Source organism: Oncorhynchus clarkii, chromosome 25, assembly GCF_045791955.1.
Source record: "Oncorhynchus clarkii lewisi isolate Uvic-CL-2024 chromosome 25, UVic_Ocla_1.0, whole genome shotgun sequence".
NCBI classification, from domain to species: Eukaryota; Metazoa; Chordata; class Actinopteri; order Salmoniformes; family Salmonidae; genus Oncorhynchus; species Oncorhynchus clarkii.
In genome coordinates this window covers 4389952-4410000 of record NC_092171.1, presented here as the reverse complement: position 1 = coordinate 4410000, position 20049 = coordinate 4389952, and the positions used below count along the sequence as shown (strand labels likewise).

General features: G+C 41.7%; 1 protein-coding gene across 1 annotated transcript in view; it reads left to right on the top strand.

Moving 5' to 3' along the window:
• The window catches only part of LOC139383970 (WD repeat-containing protein 43-like), a 44035-nt gene extending 36570 nt beyond the window's left edge, over window positions 1–7465 (top strand). Inside the window, exons 16-17 of the mRNA XM_071128595.1 lie at window positions 3087–3145; window positions 3367–7465. Coding sequence (XP_070984696.1) covers window positions 3087–3145; window positions 3367–3507 — 200 coding nt within the window. The 3' untranslated portion in view covers window positions 3508–7465. The remainder of the gene's footprint in view (window positions 1–3086; window positions 3146–3366) is intronic.
• The last annotated feature ends 12584 nt before the right edge of the window (window positions 7466–20049 follow it).

Sequence of the window (20049 nt, the reverse complement as noted above, 5' to 3'; positions counted from 1 at the left end):
CTGTGCTGTTTGTAACTACCCTGGTAGGTTGACTGATAACCTGAACCAGGTTGCAGGCACTGGTTACAGTTTGAAGCTTTTTCTTGAGCGGGCAGCTTAATGAAAGCCAGTCAATATTTAAATCACCCCCTGAAAGTTTACCCCTCTGTTGATATCACATACATTATCAAGCATTTCACACATGTTATCCATATACTGACTGTTAGCACTTGGTGGTCTATAGCAGTTTCCTACCAGAATGGGTTTTGGGTGAGGCAGATTAACCTGTAGCCATATTATATCAACATTATTTAACATGAGATTGTCTCTTATCTACAGGAATGTGGTTCTGAATATATACAGAACTACAACCTCCACCATTGGCATTTCTATATTGTCTGTAAATGTTATAACCTTGTATTGCTACCACTGCATCATCAAAGGTATTATCTTAGTGAGTTTCAGAGACAGTCAGAATATTAATTTTATCTGTTACTAGTAAATTATTAAGCTACATATGTTTAACGCGGACTGTTTTGAGCGCTTTTCTTCTGTGATGCTTGATTTATTTTCATTGCTTTGCTGGGAAGCTTAGCAGAAGTAGATATGTTATTTGTTAGTGCAGGGTGAGCTGCTCACAGTGTACTTCCTCATAGGGCACACCAGCTTAGTGCTAACAGTATAAATCTGGTTTTTAGATACATGATTACTGCATACAATAGCTGTAGGATCAGCAGAGGCATTCAGTACAGGTAAAGGGACATACATTTGGTTACTTACATTGTCCACCAACACCCCTGGTATAATGTACAATTGCTGAAGCATTATGACAACTCAGCGTCACAATGGTAGGGGTTACCTGAGCTGAGTCATTGATAAGTCATTGTCTCAATGCAGCCTTATAATGCTGTGAAAGGAGCCAGGAACCCAAATTATTTGGGTGGATCCCATCCGTGTAAAACGTGTTTTGTTTCCAAAAGGAATTGAAATTGTCAACAAAAGTTTTGCCCATTGCGCTGCAATGATCACTTAGCCAGTTGTGAAGAGAGAATCCTTCAGTTGTGAAGAGAGAATGGTGCTGACCCCTAGAGGGGTCAGTGCCAGATATGATGATCATCTTCTGTTGGCACTCAAAGGTCCCAGTTACATCACAAATGGTCCTTTTTGTTCGACAATGTCCTTTATATATCCATAACTCAGTTTAGCTGGCGCGCTTCAGTCAATAATCCACTCCCTCCATCAAAATGCATACAAATCCCAAACGTTACTAATAAACGTATCCAAACACAAGTCAAACAACGTTTATAATCAAACCTTAGGTATCCTAATACGCAAATAAACTATAAAATTTAAGGCGGAGAATAGTATGTTCATTAACGGAGATAAATAAGAAAGAACGCGCTTTCCTCCACCCGCTTGGAAACACTACAGCCAAAATGGGAGCCACCTAGAAAAACTACAATTTCTGGGTCATTTTTTCCAAAAACCAGCCTGAAACTCTTTCTAAAGACTTGACATCTAGTGGAAGCCCTAGGAACTGCAATTTGGGAGGACTTGGGCTTATAGTTTATAGTACTAGCTGTTGAAATCAGTGTTATGCTGAATGTTTTTTTTGGGGGGGGGGGGGGGTGGTTTGTCCTCGGGGTTTCGCCTGCCATATCAGTTCTATTTAATCTCAGACATAATTGTAACAGTTTTAGAAAATGTGGAGTGTTTTCTATCCAAATCTGCCAATTATATGCATATCCTAGCTTCTGGGCCTGAGAAACAGGCAGGTTACTTTGGGCCCGCTTTTCATCCGGACGTGAAAATACTGCCCCCTATCCCAACAGTTTTTAACATAAATATATAACTTTGGCCAACACATTCATTTTAATGACATCAACTGTTTCAAACTTGCCAAATAGTTAACCAATTACTATGATGTATCGTCCCTTAGGATCAGCAATTACCTCAGAAGATACAAAGGGGTTAGATTTATCATCCAAAATTTCAGCACCTCTTGATTTACTATGTAAGTTGAACAGTTTACCAACCCAGTCCCTGCAAATCAGAAAGTGCTCACTAGTCCTCAAGTGAGTATCTTGTATAAATGCCAGATTCGCCTTCAAAGCCTTTAAATGTGTCATCACCTGCTTACGTTTCACAGGGTTGTTAGCCCCTTTGATGTTTCACGAAATATACTTGATGGTATTATTCCGGGAACCCTGAGCACTCCCGTTAGACAATCCTTTCATTAGAGCATAGAGTGGAAAAGCAATGAATACCCAAAAACCCCGGGATAACTTGTCTCAGAGTAATAATGTATTTGGAAAAGGTATAGGGGGAAAAACACTGAAAAGACAATGGCATTAGAACTGAACAATTCAACCTCCTGCCCCTCACCCCAGACAATACCTCCCCAAAAGAGGTACAAGCCTAAATAGAACATGTTTTCTCATTTTGAGAGTGCGACGTTAAACCCACAGTCCCACACTTTAAAGTGGGGAAGCAGCTCCCTTGTCCGAGATTCTCCATCTTCTCATGGAAAAAGTGCACTCGAATATCAGGGGGCCTTTCACCGTCCCAGGGCTTGGATGCAGTGACCGGTGGGCACGATCAATCAGGGGTGTCTCGTACATGGCAAGAACATCCTTCAGCAGCCCAGTGACTAAATCCGTGGCGCAAGGCATTTCTGTGTTTTTTTTGTTGTAAATGTTAACATCCCAATTTTGCGTTAACATCCCTAGTGACTGTTACCTGTGTAAATGTGCTCTAGCGGACCTGTGTATTTGCTTTAGGGAAGAATCACATCAAGCAGCCAGTCGAGATCCCCCGCCTCTTGAGTTTTTAGCTCAACTGTGCTGTCAAAGCGAACAGGCCCTGAATGTCAACTAATTCAAATGCGAATATGTACTTTTCACCCAACTGAATTTAAGAGAAAGGGGCTTTTTTTACAGTTTAGTTCCCTCACCTCTCTGGTCTGTTCCATTTCTCTGGCCATCTTTCCCCCTTTTCTGTGGTATGATTCATGTCTCTCTGATGTAATAAATCTGTCAAGTGGTTCTGTAAAGTGTCTCGACGGTGGCTTTGTGAATGACTGGTTTTTGTCTTGTCCCTCCGCTCAGCGTCCTCTGATGAAGACAAGGCTTCAGGCGATGAAGGTCTTCCAGACGAAGATTCTGATGTAAGTGGTACTGAGACAAAGGGGCTGTGGGTGGGAAGGAATGCAGATGGGTTGTGAAACGCCTACTCAAGTTTATATGGCGGTGTTGTAAAGCAGGCTTTTGCTCTTGAACAAACACATTCTCACAGATCATTATGTTTATTGTTAGTTTGACTTGTTTGACTTGTGAACTGCGGTCTTTTACTGAGTTGTTGGGTTGACCTGGGAATTTGTCTGTGCAGAACTGGGAGGAGGATGGCATAGAGGATGAGACTATGGAAGACGAGCATAGAGAAGAAGAGACGGAGGAAGGCATGAGGACGGAATCCAAAGCTAACGGTGATTCCGACATGGAACCGGGAAACGAGAGCGAGGAAGAGTGATGCTCTTCAAAGGAAACAATCTCAAAATGAACACACAAAAATGGACCTGAGATTGATGTACTTTTATTTTCATGCTTTGTTTTTATTGTATCAGAACATAAATGGTTCCACAAAAAAAAATGGACAGGCAGTGGGTGCGTGTGACCGGCTGTGAACGAGGCCTATTCTTTTCCCAGGACAGCCAACAAAGGCGGGAACGTGTTATCCCCACAACCAAGCTGAAAGCCCCATATTTTGAATATTTTCCAGAGATTCAAGACCCATGCTTCTGTCCCAATCTCCTCCTTTCTCCACTTTGTCTGTGGTTCTGGGTGTAAATCAAGTGTGACCCCCCCCCCCCCACTGTTTATTCCAGAGAAATGGTGGCCTTGTTGCCTGACATGGGATGCATCCAAATGGCTCCATATTCCCTACATACAGTTGATGTCGGAAGTTTACATACACTTAGGTTGGAGTCATTAAAACTCATTTTTCAACCACTCCACAAATTTCTTGTTAACCTGTCTAGGACTGTCCGGAACCCCTCGGCAACATCCAATGAAATTGCAGGGCGCCAAATACAAATCTCATAAATACAAGTATTAGGCACCATTTTAAAGATACAATTCTCGTTAATCCAGCCAGTGTCTGATTTCAAAAATGCTTTAAAGCGAAAGCTCCACAAACGATTGTTAGGTCACCACCAACTCACAGAAAAACCCAGCCATTTTTCCAGCCAAAGAGAGGAGTCACAAAAAAAGATGGCAATTAATCACTAACCTTTGGTCTTCATCAGACGACAGTCATAGGAATTCATGTTACACAATACATGTATATTTTGTTCAGTAAAGTTCATACTTATATCCAAAAATCTTAATTTACATTGGCGTGTTACGTTCAGTAGTACCAAAACATGCAGTGATATTGCAGAGAGCCACATGAATTCACAGAAATACTCATAAATGTCGATGAAAATAAAAAATTTAGACATGGAAATATAGATACACTTCTCCTTAATGCAACCGCTGTGTTTGATTTTAATACAACTTTACGGTAAAAGCATAATCTGAGAACGGTGCTCAGAGCCCAAACCAGCCAGAGAAATATCCGCCATGTTTGGTAGTCAACATTATTCATAAACAGTATTATAAATATTCACACACCTTTGATCTTCATCAGAATGCACTCCCAGGATCGCAGTTCCACAATAAATGCTTGTTTTGTTCGATAATGTCCATTTATGTCCAATAGCTTCTTTTGTTAGGTCGTTTGGTAAACAAATCCAAATGCGCGATCTGGTCCTTTCGGACGAAACTTTCAAAAGGTTATATTACAGGTCGAAGGAACTTGTCAAACTAAGTATAGAATCAATCTTTAGGATGTTTTTATCATAAAAGTTCAATAATGTTCCAACCGGAGACTTCTTCTCTGTCTGTAGAGAAGCAATGGAACGACAGCTACCTCTCAAGTGAAAGCGCGTGACTGAGAACGAAGCTGAAGGCAGACCACTGACCCAAAGAGCTCCCATCCGGCTCCACATCACCGTAGAATCCTCATTCAAGTTTCTAAAGACGGTTGACATCTAGTGGAATCCTTAGGAAGTGCAACAACCAATATCCCACTGTATTTAATAGGGGTGAGTTCAAAAACTACAAACCTCAGATTTCCCACTTCCTGTTTGGATTTTTTCTCAGGTTTTTGCCTGCCATATGAGTTCTGTTATACTCACAGACATCATTAAAACAGTTTTAGAAACTTTGGTGTTTTCTATTCAATAATAATGTTAGCATCTGGGACTGAGTAGGAGGCAGTTCACTCTGGGCACGCTATTCATCCAAAAGTGAAAATGCTGCCCCCTATCCCAAAGAAGTTAACAAACTATAGTTTTGGCAAGTCGGTTAAGACATCTACTTTGTGCACAACACAAGTCATTTTCCCAACAATTGTTTACAGACAGATTATTTCACTTATAATTCACTGTATCACAATTCCAGTGGGTCAGAAGTTTACATACACTAAGTTGACTGTGCCTTTAAACAGCTTGGAAAATTCCAGAAAATGTCATGGCTTTAGAAGCTTCTGATAGGCTAATTGACATAATTTTAGTCAATTGGAGGTGTACCTGTGGATGTATTTCAAGGCCTACCTTCAAACTCAGTGCCTCTTTGCTCGACATCATGGGAAAATCTTTCTGAAAGGCCGCTCAGCAAGGAAGAAGCCACTGCTGAAATGTCTTATGGTTTGATGAAACAAAAATAGAACTGTTTGGCCATAATGACCATCGTTATGTTTGGAGGAAAAAGGGGAGGAAATGGGAAAACCATCCCAACCGTGAAGCACAGGGGTGGCAGGATCATGTTGTGGTGGTGCTTTGCTGCAGGAGGGACTGGTGTTCACAAAATAGATGGCTTCATGAGGAAGGAACATTATGTGGCTATATTGAAGCAACATCTCAAGACATCAGTCAGAAAGTTAAAGCTTGGTCGCAAATGGGTCTTCCAAATGGACAATGGCCCCAAGCATACTTCCAAAGTTGTAGCAAAATGGCTTAAGGACAACAAAGTCAAGGTATGGGAGTGACCATCACAAAGCCCTGACTTCAACCTTATAGAGCATTTGTGGGCAGAACTGAAAGTGTGTGCGAGCAAGGAGGCCTACAAACCTGACTCCGTAACACCAGCTCAGCTCTGTCAGGATGAATGGGCCAAAATGCACCCAACTTTTTGTGGGAAGCTTGTGGAAGGCTACCAAATACTAATTGAGTGTATGTATTCTTCTGACCCACTGGGGAATGTGATGAAAGAAATAAAAGCTGAAATAAATCACTCTCTACTATTATTCTGAAATTTCACTTAAAATAAAGTGGTGATCCTAACTGACCTAAAACAGGGAATTTTTATTCGGATTAAATGTCAGGAACTGTGAAAAATTTAGTTGAAATACACCTTGGCCAAATATATTTGTACTTCTGATTTGAACTGTAGCTCACTACTTCATCTGGCCCGTAGTGCTCAAGTCGAAATTTGTGAACTATATACGGTGCCATTTTGGATGCAACCATGACTAATAGATAATGTCCCCTTGCAATGTAAATCTGTATGAAAGCTGCAGTGTTTGTAGGCGTCCCCTGCTACCCACGAGAATCCTTGAATTAAGTTCAGTCTCCAACTGAACCATTTTTCTCCCAACCCTCTTCTGTTTGTCCTTCACTCCTTTTGTCCAATGAGTTTTTCAGGGCATGGAGATCATTCCACGGCCTAAAATCCTAGCTTGAGGGGTGGCCAGAGAAAATAATTAACTTTGCTCGATTAGGTGAATTAATGGGTTTTCAAAATGGTTGCAGCTCATTTTGTTCATTTACACATCGGTCAACAAATTTGGTTGAAAATCACTCTCCTTGTACTCAGCTGTTGTTTGCTACTTTACTTTTTCTTGAGAGGAAAATACAACTGACTGAATGTTCCTTGACATAGTTTTGCACTTTGTGGGCAGACTAAAAGTTGAATTGATATAAATTATGCTCTTGGGACCTCCTATTTACAGATTATTCAAAAAATGCAACCACGGGTTAGTTGTACAATAGAAACAAAATGACGGGGGTACTATTTGGGGCTGAGATGAGCAGGGTTGCACATGGGTATAAGGACAAACATTAGTCATCTACAGAGCAGATAACCTAAAGCAAGATTTAAAAATACTCCATTAGGACAGAAGGTGGAAAACTACAACAGTTGAATCTACTAAAAGGTAGATCTCTTCAGAAAGTTTAAATCTCTTCACACTTTACAATGTAGGATAATCTGATGAAAGGCACCGAAAATAGAACTAACAAAAGATTCAAGATAGAGCCTGCAAGGCATTACTGTCAATAGCAATGTTTCCATGCAAGTAAAACAATACCGTATTTAAAACAAAAACGAAATCATGACAGCTGTAATGTAAAGTGTTTTTGTACAATTTTATAAATGCTGACAGATCATTTGTCTGACTTGGTTGGATCTTTTTGTGTTAGTAAAATGTAATTATGCGAGAAGTGTTGGTGGAAATGCCTATGTGCAGATATTGATAACCATATCGACATAAACTTGGAGTCATGTTATTACAAGCGTGTTTATTAACAAGAGCATCAGCGACGTCGTACCCACAGCAACTATTAAAACATTACCAATCCAGAAACCGTGGATTGATGGCAGCATTTGCGCGAAACTAAAAGCGCAAACCACTGCTTTTAACCAGGGCAAGGTGACTGGAAACATGACCGTATACAAACAGTGTAGCTATTCCCTCCGCAAGGCAATCAAACAAGCTAAGCGTCAGTATAGAGACAAAGTAGAGTCGCAATTCAACGGCTCAGACACGAGGGATATGTGGCAGGGTCTACATCAATCACGGATTACAAAAAGAAAACCAGCCCCGTCGCGTACCAGGATGTCTTGCTCCCAGACAGAGACTAAACAACTTCTTTGCTCGCTTTGAGGACAATGCAGTGCCACTGACACGGCCCGCTACCAAAACCTGTGGACTCTCCTTCACTGCAGCCGAAGTGAGTAAAACATTTAAACGTGTTAACTCTCGCAAGGTTGCAGGCCCAGATGGCATCCCCAGCCGCGTCCTCAGCATGCGCAGAGCAGCTGCCTGGTGTGTTTACGCACATATTCAATCAATCCTTATCCTAGTCTGCTGTTCCCACATGCTTCAAGAGGGCCACCATTGTTCCTGTTCCCAAGAAAGCTAAGGTAACTGATCTAAAACAACTACCGCCCGACGCACTCACTTCCGTCATCATGAAGTGCTTTGAGAGACTAGTCAAGGACCATATCACCTCCACCCTACCTGACACCCTAGACCCACTGCAATTTGCTTACCGCCCCAATAGGTCCACAGACGAAGCAACCACACTGCCCTAACCCATCTGGACAAGAGGAATACCTATGTGAGAATGCTGTTCATATACAGCTCAGCATTTAACACCATAGTACCCTCCAAACTCTTCATCAAGCTCGAGACCCTGGGTCTCGACCCGACCCTGTGCAACTGGGTGTTAACTCGAAATGACACAACGACAAGGTTCCAGTTTAACAAAGTTTACTATACCGTATGAACACACTCAAAGGTAGCAATTACACTCAAGGCTAGGTCCATCAACAACAAGACTCCCTGCGCAGGCACACTCTTGACTGCTTGATAGCCCCGTAATAACATAAATATAGGAATACTTAAAACATGAACTTAACACTGGGTACTGGACTTTCTGATGTTGTCATGATTGATGCTTGACTGCTGTTTTATTTATCAATCTCATGTAGACCAGCCTACCCGCACTATATCTGCCAGAGTGTCCATGCCAAGACCAGAGTGGGCACATTTGCTATTTAATACAAGTTTTTGACTAATTGGTGGAGTTGAAGATTAGTTGGAAATGCATTGAACTTCAGATTGGATTCAGTATATGGAAAACTTGTGTGCACTACATCGCACACAGATTTTTTTTTTTTATCTGCATTGAGTCCGTTTGGTGGTAAAAGGTGCCTATTTGTGTAGAAATCTCTTGCCAGTTGGATGGAAACCTAGCTCCGATTTCTCGAGCGTTCATACCACAAGGCTGAAAAGCACGTTGGCTATTAGACCTGGGAGTCTCAAGTGGGGATTCAACTCCCACGGCGCCATATTATACCACCTAGAAACCTGAAGATTGATGCTTTCTAAAGAGCACCCTGATGTATTCCTGTAAGGCCTTGATGTATTCCTGTAAGGAACACCTTCCCATTTTAGCTGAGCAAACCTCTGGAGGCGGAGAGTGCAAATCTGAATGTGCTTCAACTGTGTGTCATTCATCATATGTGGTGGTATCCCAAATTCCTTTTGTAACGTGAAATGAAGTGAACTAGGCCTATATGTAAGATTTTTATTTACACACACACACATATATATATATATATATAATGAGCTAGACTCCTTCTTTTACAAAGTGATCAAACTCGATCCCCTGTGTGATTAACTTGAAGTAATGTATAATGCGTAGTCTTCATTTACCCATTTAAAGGTCCAATGCAGCCTATTTTATCTATTTATGATTGTCCTTTTCAAAGGCCCAGTGCAGTCAAATGTGATTTTCCTTTTGTTTTATATATTTCCACACAGGTTGGAATAATACTGTGAAATTGTCACAAATTAGAATGCCCTATAGCTTCAACATGGTTAACGCTATAATTTTGATATCATGGATGGTCAGTAGTAACATTTCTTCAGTCCCATCCCACAGATTTTTTTTTTTTTTGTGGATCATTGTCCGCTGTCCAGCATCTGTCAATGGATCCCTCCCATTGGTAGGTGTGGTTTTGTTTCCCTGTCCAATGAATGACAATCTTTGAAAGACTAATGCAGGGACAAACTAATCGGAACTAGAAACAAAAAAAGTCTGACTTGCTAACTGGTTGAACGCAGCACGTGTAAACAACCAGTCGGACATTTCAGAGTTTCCTAGTTCTGACTAGCACGCTAAGGCCAAGATTAAAGCAGATCAGTGATAATCAGCGGTAACCGACAATTGCATAGCATATCAATGTCTTTATCTGGGGCGATGTCAGAGGTGTAACTGAGGTGGAGCTGTCAAATTGGTGAGCGGCTGCTCTTGTGGTTGTCACAAAGCCACACCAGTGATTATATCCCACCCACGTTACAAATTCAGAACTAGGCTATATATACATTTTCCAGGTCCCTCCCCTCCATGTTTAGAATCTATGTGAATACATTTTGAGTCACTTGATAGTGGTTCGAGTGTTGGGCCAGTAACCGAAAGGTTGCTGGATCGAATCCCTGAGCTGACGTAAAAATCTCTCGTTCAAATCAAAATCTCTGATGGAAATGGAAATCTCTGATTTTTTGGTGGCCTTCCTAAACCAGGATTCAGACACGGCAAGGACATCAGGGTTGGCTGAGTGTGCTAAAGCAGTGAGTAAAACAAACTTAGGGAGGAGGCTTCTGATGTTAACATGCATGAAACCAACGCTTTTTAGATTCCAGAAGTCAACAAACGAGAGTGCCTGGGGACACGCAGGGCCTGGGTTAACCTCCACATCACCCGAGGAACAGAGGAGGAGTAGGATGAGGGTAAGGCTAAAGGCTAGCATAACTCGTCGTCTAGTGGGTTGTGGACAGAGAATGAAAGGAGCAGATTTCTGGGAGTGGTAGAATAGATTCAGGGCATATTGTGCAGACAGGGGTATGGTGGGGTGCGGGTACAGTTGAGGTAAGCCTAGGCACTGAGTGATAAGAGAGGTTGCATCTCTGGACATGCTGGTTATACTGGGTGTCTTATGTTTGACCTCTGATGATATTAATCCTGATGTGACCTATGCATCCCAACCTCCCATTAACCCCCTGTGGGAGGTGGGACAAAGAAGGTATCTAAGGCATGTACAGTGGGACTTGGGGCTCCGCAGTAAACTAAAACAATGATAATTATCCTAAACAACAGTATACAAGGCATATTGATATTTGAGAGAGACATAAAGCGAGGCATAAAGCAATCACAGGTGTTGATTGGGAGAGCTAGCTAAGTCAACAACGGGTAAGACAACAACAGCTAATCAGCTAAGACAACAACAACAGGTAAAATGGCAATGAATGGGCAGAGAGGGTTGGTTAACTACACACGGTCTGAGTTCGGGGCTAGGGCCGACAGATAAACAAAGGTTAACAAAGTGGAGACCGTGATAAATGAACAGTCCAGCAGGCAGCAGCTATGTAGCCAAGTTATCATAGGGTCCAGTGTACATCAATAGATGGAATAGGGAAGCCGCGGGTTGTCATTGCTACGCTAACACGCGGGAGACCCGGCATTTAAAGATAGCAGTGGTGACTGTTGAGCAGTCTGATGGCCTTGAGATAGAAGCTGTTTTTCAGTGTCTCGGTCCCAGCTTTGATGCACCTGTACTGACCTCGCCTTCTGGATGATAGCGGGCTGAACAGGCAGTGGCTCGGGTGGTTGTTGTCCTTGATGATCTTTTTGGCCTTCCTGTGACATCAGGTGCTGTAGATGTCCTGGAGGGCAGGTAGTTTGCCCCCGGTGATGCGTTGTGCAGACCACACCACCCTCTGGAGAGCCTTGCAGTTGAGGGCGGTGCAGCTGCCATACCAGGCTGTGATACAGCCCGACAGGATGCTCTCAATTGTGCCATCTGGGCCAGCAGCCTTGCGAGGGTTAACATGTTTAAATGTCAAGAGCCGCGACGGTGGCACTGTATTATCCTCAAAGCGGGCAAAGGCGTTTAGTTTGTCTGGAAGTTTGTCTGGTATCCGTGACGTGGCTGTTTTTGTAGTCTGTGATTAACTGTTGACCCTGCCATATATATATACGTCTCGTGTCTGAGCCGTTGAATTGCGACTCCATCTTGCCCCTGATCAAGGCTGTTCCCCGGTAGGTCGTCATTGTAAATAAGAGTTGGTTCTTAATTTTTTATTTAACTACGCAAGTCAATTATTATATACAGTACCAGTCAAAAGTTAAGACACACCTACTAATTTTCTTTATTTTTACTATTTTCTACATTGTAAAATAATAGTGAAGACATTAAGACAATCAAATAACTTATATGGAATCATGTAGTAACCAAATAAGTGTGACACAAATCAAACTATATTTGAGATTCTTCAAAGTAACCACCCTTTGCCTTGATGACAGCTTTGCACAATCTTGGCATTCTCTCAACCACCCTCACCTGGAATGCATTTCCAACAGTCTTGAAGGAGTTCCTACATATGCTGAGCACTTGTTGGCTGCTTTTCCTTCACTCTGAGGTCCAACTCAATTGGGTTGAAGCCAGGTCATCTGATGCATCACTCCTTCTTGGTCAAATAGCACTTACACAGCCTGGAGGTGTGTTGGGTCATTGTCTTGTTGAAAAACAAATTATTGTGGGACTAAGTGCAAACCAGATTGGATGGCGTATCACTGCAGAATTCTGTGGTAGCCATGCTGGTTAAGTGTGCCTTGAATTCTAAATAAATCACAGCGTCACCAGCAAAGCACCATCATCTCACCTCTCCCATACTTCACGGTGGGAACCACACATGCAGAGAGCATCTGTTCACCTACTCTGCGTCTCACAAAGGCACATTTGTGAACCAAAAATCTCAAATTTGGACTCATCAGACCAAGGACACATTTCCACCGGTCTAATGTCCATTGCTCGTGTTTCCTGGCTCAAGAGCAAGTCTCTTCTTCTTATTGGTGTTCTTTAGTAGTGGTTTCTTTGCACAGCACTTGAAGGAACTTTCAAAGTTCTTAAAATGTTCCGCATTGACTGACCTTCATGTCTTAAAGTAATGTTGGACTGTCGTTTCTCTTTGCGTATTTGAGCTGTTCTTGCCATAATATGGACTTAGCCCTATTTGGTAAAACACCATCTTCTGTATACCACCAATACCTTGTCACAGCACAACTGATTGGCTCAAATGCATTAAGAAGGAAAGAAATTCCACAAATGATTTTTTTAACTAGGCACACCTGTTAATTAAAATGCATTCCAGGTGACTACCTCATCAAGCTTGTTGAGAGAATGCCAAGTGTGCAAAGCTGTCATCATGGCAAAGGTTGGCAACTTTGAAGAATCTCAAATATAAAATATATTAGGATTTGTTTAACACTTTTTTGGTTACTACATTATTCCATGTGATATTTCATAGATTTGATGTCTTCACTAGTATTCTAAACTCAGCAACAACAAAAAAATGTCCCTTTTTCAGGTCCCTGTCTTTCAAAGATAATTCGTAAAAATCCAAAAAACTTCACAGATCTTCATTGTAAAGGGTTTAAACACTGTTTCCCATGCCTGTTCAATGAACTATAAACAATTAATGAACATGCACTTGTGGAATGGTAAACTTAGGACACTAAAGAGGCCTTTCTACTGACTCTGACACCAAAAGAAAGATGCCCAGGGTCCCTGCTCATCTGCGTGAACTTGCCTTAGGCATGCTGCAAGGAGGCATGAGGACTGCAGATGTGGCCAGGGCAATAAATTGCAATGTCCGTACTGTGAGGCGCCTAAGACGGCGCTACAGGGAGACAGGACGGACAGCTGATCGTCCTCGCAGTGGCAGACCACGTGTAACAGCACCTGCACAGGATCGGTACATCTCAACATCACACCTGCGGGACAGGTACAGGATGGCAACAACAACTGCCCGAGTTACACCAGGAATGCACAATCCCTCCATCAGTGCACAGACTATCCACAATAGGCTGAGAGGCTGGACTGAGGGCTTGTAGGCCTGTTGTAAGGCAGGTCCTCACCAGACATCACTTGCAACAACGTCGCTTATGGGCACAAACCAACCGTTGTTGGACAATGAGAAAGTGCTTTTAGTAGTTTCTCGAGTAGGCTACACTTCATTATGTGTGTAACTGGATCCTATCAAAAGATATGCTGGTTTAAACAGTGTTACTTTGTACATCAATAATGGCTGTTGCAAGATTTCCCCTTTGTTCTATAGCACAAATGTAATCTCCAGTATGTACATTAGAAACATTGTCCTTTTTAAGTTAATAATTGGACATTACTTTAAAAGGTTTAATATGCAGAAATTATTTGATCATGGATTTAATGTATATCGGGTTTTTAGAATTGCAAATAAATTAAATTCAAATAAATTCATTAAAAATGTGATTTTCTTGATTTTTTTTTTCTTCTCGTTTTGTCTGTCATAGTTGAAGTGTACCTATGATGAAAATTACAGGCCGCTCTCATCTTTTTAAGTGGTAGAACTTGCACAATTGGTGGCTGACTAAATACTTTTTTGCCCCACTGAGATGAGTAATGTAGTGTATGTAAACATTAGTGGCATTGTTTAAAGTGATAGTAATACCTTTATTACATACATTTTTCCATTATTAAAAGTGGCTAGAGTTGAGTCAGTATGTTGGCAGCAGCCACTCAATGTTAGTGATGGCTATTTAACAGTCTGATGGCCTTGAGATAGAAGCTGTTTTTCAGTCTCTCGGACCCCGCTTTGATGCACCTGTACTGACCTCGCCTTCTGGATGATAGCGGGGTGAACAGGCAGTGGCTCGGGTGGTTGTTGTCCTTGATGATCTTTTTGGCCTGACATCTAGTGGTTAGAGTGTTGGACTAGTAACCGGAAGGTTGCAAGTTCAAATCCCCAAGCTGACAAGGTACAAATCTGTCGTTCTGCCCCTGAACAGGCAGTTGACCCACTGTTCCTAGGCCGTCATTGAAAATAAGAATTTGTTCTTAACTGACTTGCCTAGTTAAATAAAGGTTAAACATTTTTTTTAATATTTTTTTTTTTACTGTTGGTGTAGGTGTCCTGGAGGGCAGGTAGTTTGCCCCCGGTGATGCGTTGTGCAGACCTCACTACCCTCTGGAGAGCCTTATGGTTATGGGTGGATTTTGGTGACAAGCCAAATTTCTTCAGCCTCCGTAGGTTGAAGAGGCACTGCTTCTTCACCTGTGGGATCGTTAGAGGGGGGAGTGGGGGTGTGGAGGAGTATTTCGGTCTGTAATAAAGCCCTTTTGTGGAGTAAAAAACGAATTCTGATTGGCTGGGTCTAGCTCCCCAAGTGGGTCGGCCTGGCTCCCAAGTGGGTGAACCTATGCCCTTCCATGCCCACCGATGGCTGCGCCCCTGCCCAGTCGTGAAATCCATAGATTGGGCCTAATGCATTTATTTAAATTGACTGATTTCCTTTTATGAACTAACTCAGCAAAATCTTTGACATTTTACCCTTATATAACAGCACATTTCCAGAAAATAAAATTACACCCGTTTCTCTTTGAAAGTAGTCATGCCAGATAAATTGGCCTGTATAACTGACATTTTCCATGCAGCGCCACTTGACATTTTGAAATGGACCATCTGGTGGCGTGACACTAAAATGATATAGTTTCACTGTGATTGCACACTCACTCCCCCCCACCCCCACCCCTCCTTATCCTTCACCTTGAGACACAGAGAGGAAGGACATGACTCAGAGAAATATCATGCATATTAACCAGAGAGCTGAATATCCCTTTTCCTCAAATCCTGATGGAGCTAAATTGATGAGGTTATAGTCATAATGGTGCCGGTGTGACAAGCAAAATGAGAGCCCATGGTTTACATTTTTACATATAATTAGCACTGCTGGCGCTCCATTTAAATGCTGGGCTCGAGGGCAGGACGGTGGTATTATGTGTATTAGCACCTGGAAATTTGAGTCATTCACTGTCTCGAGTCCAAGGTTGAATCTAGATTGTATTTCCTTGATTCCTCACATCCCCTTTCCTCACCTTCTCAAAACACATTGGAGGAGATGTGATCCTTCAAGGTATTGTTATGAAACCAATAACTAGCCTACGGATATTGTTGCACTCGCTTTGTCTGGAGCAGGTATTCCCAAACTGGGGTACGCAATGCCGTCGGGGGTACGCCAATTGAAAATGTGATTCACATTAAAAAAATAAATGAGCCTGTAATCGAACTCCCTTCACAGAACAGAGCAAATTGGCTCTAACCAGAATAGAAAGAGGAGTGGGAGGCCCCAGTGCACACCTGAGCAAGAGGACAAGTACATTAGAGTGTCTAGTTTGAGAAACAGACGCCTCACAAGTCCTCAACTGGCAGCTTCATTAAATAGTACCCGCAAAACACCAGTTTCAACATCAACAGTGCCTTCTAGGCAGAGTTGCAAAGAAAAAGCCATATCTCAGACTGGCCAATAAAATATTAAGATGGGCAAAAGAAAACAGACACTGGACAGAGGAACTCTGCCTAGAAGACCAGCATCCCGGAGTCGCCTCTTCACTGTTGACGTTGAGACTGGTGTTTTGCGGGTACTATTTAACCTCTATAGGCTAGATGGGACGCTACCGTCCCACCTGACCAACATCCAGTGAAAGTGCAGGGCGCCAAATTCAAGCTACAGAATTGTAAATATTTAACATTCTTGAAAATACACATGCAATATGTCAAAATAAAGCTTAACTTCTTGTTAATCCAGCCACGGTGTCAGATTTCAAAAAGGCGAAAGCAAACCATGCGATTATCTGAGGACAGCACCCCATCATACAAACACAGACAATCATATTTCATCCTGCCAGGCGCGACACAAAACTCAGACATAACGATATAATTCATGCCTTACCTTTGAAGAGCTTCTTCTGTTGGCACTCCAATATGTCCCATAAACATTACAAATGATCCCTTTGTTCGATTAATTCCGTCGTTATATCTCCAAAATGTCAATTTATTTGGCGCGTTTGATCCAGAAAAACACTGGTTCCAACTCGCGCAACATGACTACAAAATATCTAATAAGTTACCTGTAATCTTTGTCCAAACATTTCAAACAACTTTCCTAATACAACTTTAGGTATTTTTAACGTAAATAATCGATAAAATTTAAGACGGGAAAAACTGCGTTCAATACCGGACGAAAAGAAAGTGGAGCGAGCTTTCAGGTCGTGTGCCCCAACCACAACAGTACACTAGACTCGACCCTCTTTCTGAACAGCCCTATTTCTTCATTTCTCAAAGGAAAAACATCAACCAATTTCTAAAGACTGTTGACATCCAGTGGAAGCGATAGGAACTGCAAGCAAGTGCCGTAGAAATTTAGATAGAAAACCCTTTGAAAAGAGTGACGCCTGCCAAATAAGTTCTGTTATACTCACAGACATCATTCAAACTGTTTTAGAAACTTCAGAGTGTTTTTTATCCAAATCGACTGATAATATGCATATCCTAGCTTCTGGGCCTGAGTAGCAGGCAGTTTACTTTGGGCACGCTTTTCATCCGGATGTGAAAATACTGCCCCCTACCCTAGAGAGGTTAATGAAGCTGCCAATTGAGGATTTGTGAGGCGTCTGTTTCTCAAACTAGACACTAATGTACTTGTCCTCTTGCTCAGTTGTGCACCGGGGCCTCCCACTCCTCTGCCCCTCTAACCACTCAGACATTAATGCAAATACATTTGAAAATCTGTTTAATGCGTTTTAAAACACACTGTTAGGCTACATTGTCTCACTGTGATCGATCAACAGGTTGAAACTGAGTGGAAACATGGTTTTTGTGGATGTTTCAAAGTCTAACACAACGAAATGGACAGCGCTTTCAAAGGTGATGATTCATTCAAAACATTTAAGATGTTGCATGTAGAACACCCATACCCATATTAGAGTTTACACATAAGCCTATATATACTGAATTAAAATAATAATTGTGCTGTTATCCAATACATAGCCTTGTAGCCTACTGCATATTACGCTTGGCAGATAAACTTGAAAAAATAATTGGTCTAGCCTATACTCCAAAATTAAACATATTCTAGTAATGGCCTTTGATTGTGGACTGTATTATTATGCATACTGGATGGAATTGTTACCTTATGCTATATTCTAAATGTTCTATCAATGTAGTCTGGGCCGATGCTGTTTGTTCATTGATTGTGCAGGGAGGCTTGCAGAGTTAGCCTACAATTAAACAATTGTTTTTGATCTTATGATAGACAAAGATAAAACACATAGATCTCCTAAACGAATCCAATCTGTAAGCTGTTGGAAATAGTGGTACACATGGTGTAGGTGGTGTAGGTAGTCTTCATACACTGTACATTTAAAGACAAATGTACTCTGCTGTAAATTATTGTGAATTCAAAACAACACAGAAAAGTGTAAAATGGCAAGGGAGTTGATTAAAAATTACGTTGATAATAAAATGGCAATTGGAGTTACATTTAAAGAACTCTCCGAGAGTTGGATGCTTACATTTTAACTCCAAAAATATCAGCACCATGACCAGAGTAGTTTTAATACAAAATGTGTTTTCCACTGTCTATTCTACATAACAGAACCGAATATAATAGCATAGTATAACGTTACGGTAAGACGACATTACAGTAAACAACACCACTATATTTTTCTCATGTGGCCAAAACAGCCATGCCACTGGGCAAAATACACAGGTATGCTACAGTTTATCACCAGCTGCTCTAAAATGTGATCATTGAACATCATTCAAAACAACAATGTAGGCTACTTTGAAACAACACTGTATGAAACTGATTCAGATCAAATAGTTGGTTACTATGGATAAAACTGGAGGCGCGCAGAGTGATGTGGGCTGGTGTGGATTCTTGTCCCAGTCTGCCCCTGATCTATGCGTACAGTGTCTTGACATTGGACAAACAAAACACAATTATCTAAAAATGTGCATAGTCAAAGCATTGTTTACATCAACATATTCTATAATTCTCATTCCATGCTCAGATTGCTGTGAAACCGATTACCAGGCAAAGTTATTAGGCTTTGCACAGGCAGCCCAATTCTGATATTTTGCCACTAATTGGTCTGTTGACCAATCAGATCTGATATTTTACCAATAATTGGGCAAAATATCAGTACTGATCTGCCACAACCATTGTGTAATAGAGGTTAGTCACATTGCTGCCGTGACCTGGATGGCTTTCTACGAGAAGAGGTCAAAGGGGGATTTAGTGTAACAAGGTGGTTCGGTGACCATGCTGGTGTGATGAGTAACATTGCAAGCCTGAGACCTAAACAATTAGCCTGGCTGATGCAGCTCACATGGTACACAGCGAGAGAGAGCTGTGACACACTGGTCTGGACAGGAGTCCATTGTAAATGCAGTATTCACACAGAAATGGGCTGAACTTTGATTGCTTCTCTGAAACATTTTTTTTTCCTTTCCTGGGGGTTGAGACCTCACATTGTTTGGATTTGAAAATTCAACAGTTGTATTGAAAGGGGGCGGCGATCAGTGGCTGTGTGTAGTTGTCTATGTGGGTGTTTGAGTGAAAAATACATACAGGAGAACCAATCACTAAAAAAGCACAGCCCCCTTCATTATCGACACATCGTGCCGACAACATAAAGCAGCCTTTCCAGACTATGAAGTCAGGAAGACTTTGAGTTTGGTGTTAGCCAGACTACTGAACAATTGCATTGAATCCCAAAGTTAATGTCTAGACTTTGGCTTAGCAGGCTAACGCACTCTTCTGGCACACAGGAAACTTTAGTTGCTAAGCAAAGTTCCACAAAAATGCTCCTCCATGTGAGGGGATGGGATTTTATTTTAAACCCAAAATGTCAATTTAAAATGATTGTTCCCCGCTTATTCTTCAGGGTGTTAGAGTTGATATTTGAAGACGTTAGTATGGATGTCTTTCCCAGCAGGGTGTGTTGCCCATTGCTCTGTGATTTAATTCCTCACTCCCTCAACTGGTGGACTTTACGATGTGTACTTCAGCGTAATTGAGGCTTTTGCCTCCTTTTAATGACAACCTCAGAGATGGCAGCAGCAGCAAATATAGAAGGGCATCCCCTACTCCCATTTACCTGGTAGGATACAGCAGGAGTTGAGTAGACACACATTCTCCTTCCATTTTATAATGTTTTTTTCTACAGAGACACCTGTGAAATCAAGGAGAGACAGAGTAGGATTGGTAGGACCTGGCATTCATACCCAGGCAAGGGAATTGTATGTGCCATCCTCAGGCACATATATCAATGTTTTTAATCATTGGGTGTTTTCACTTGATTC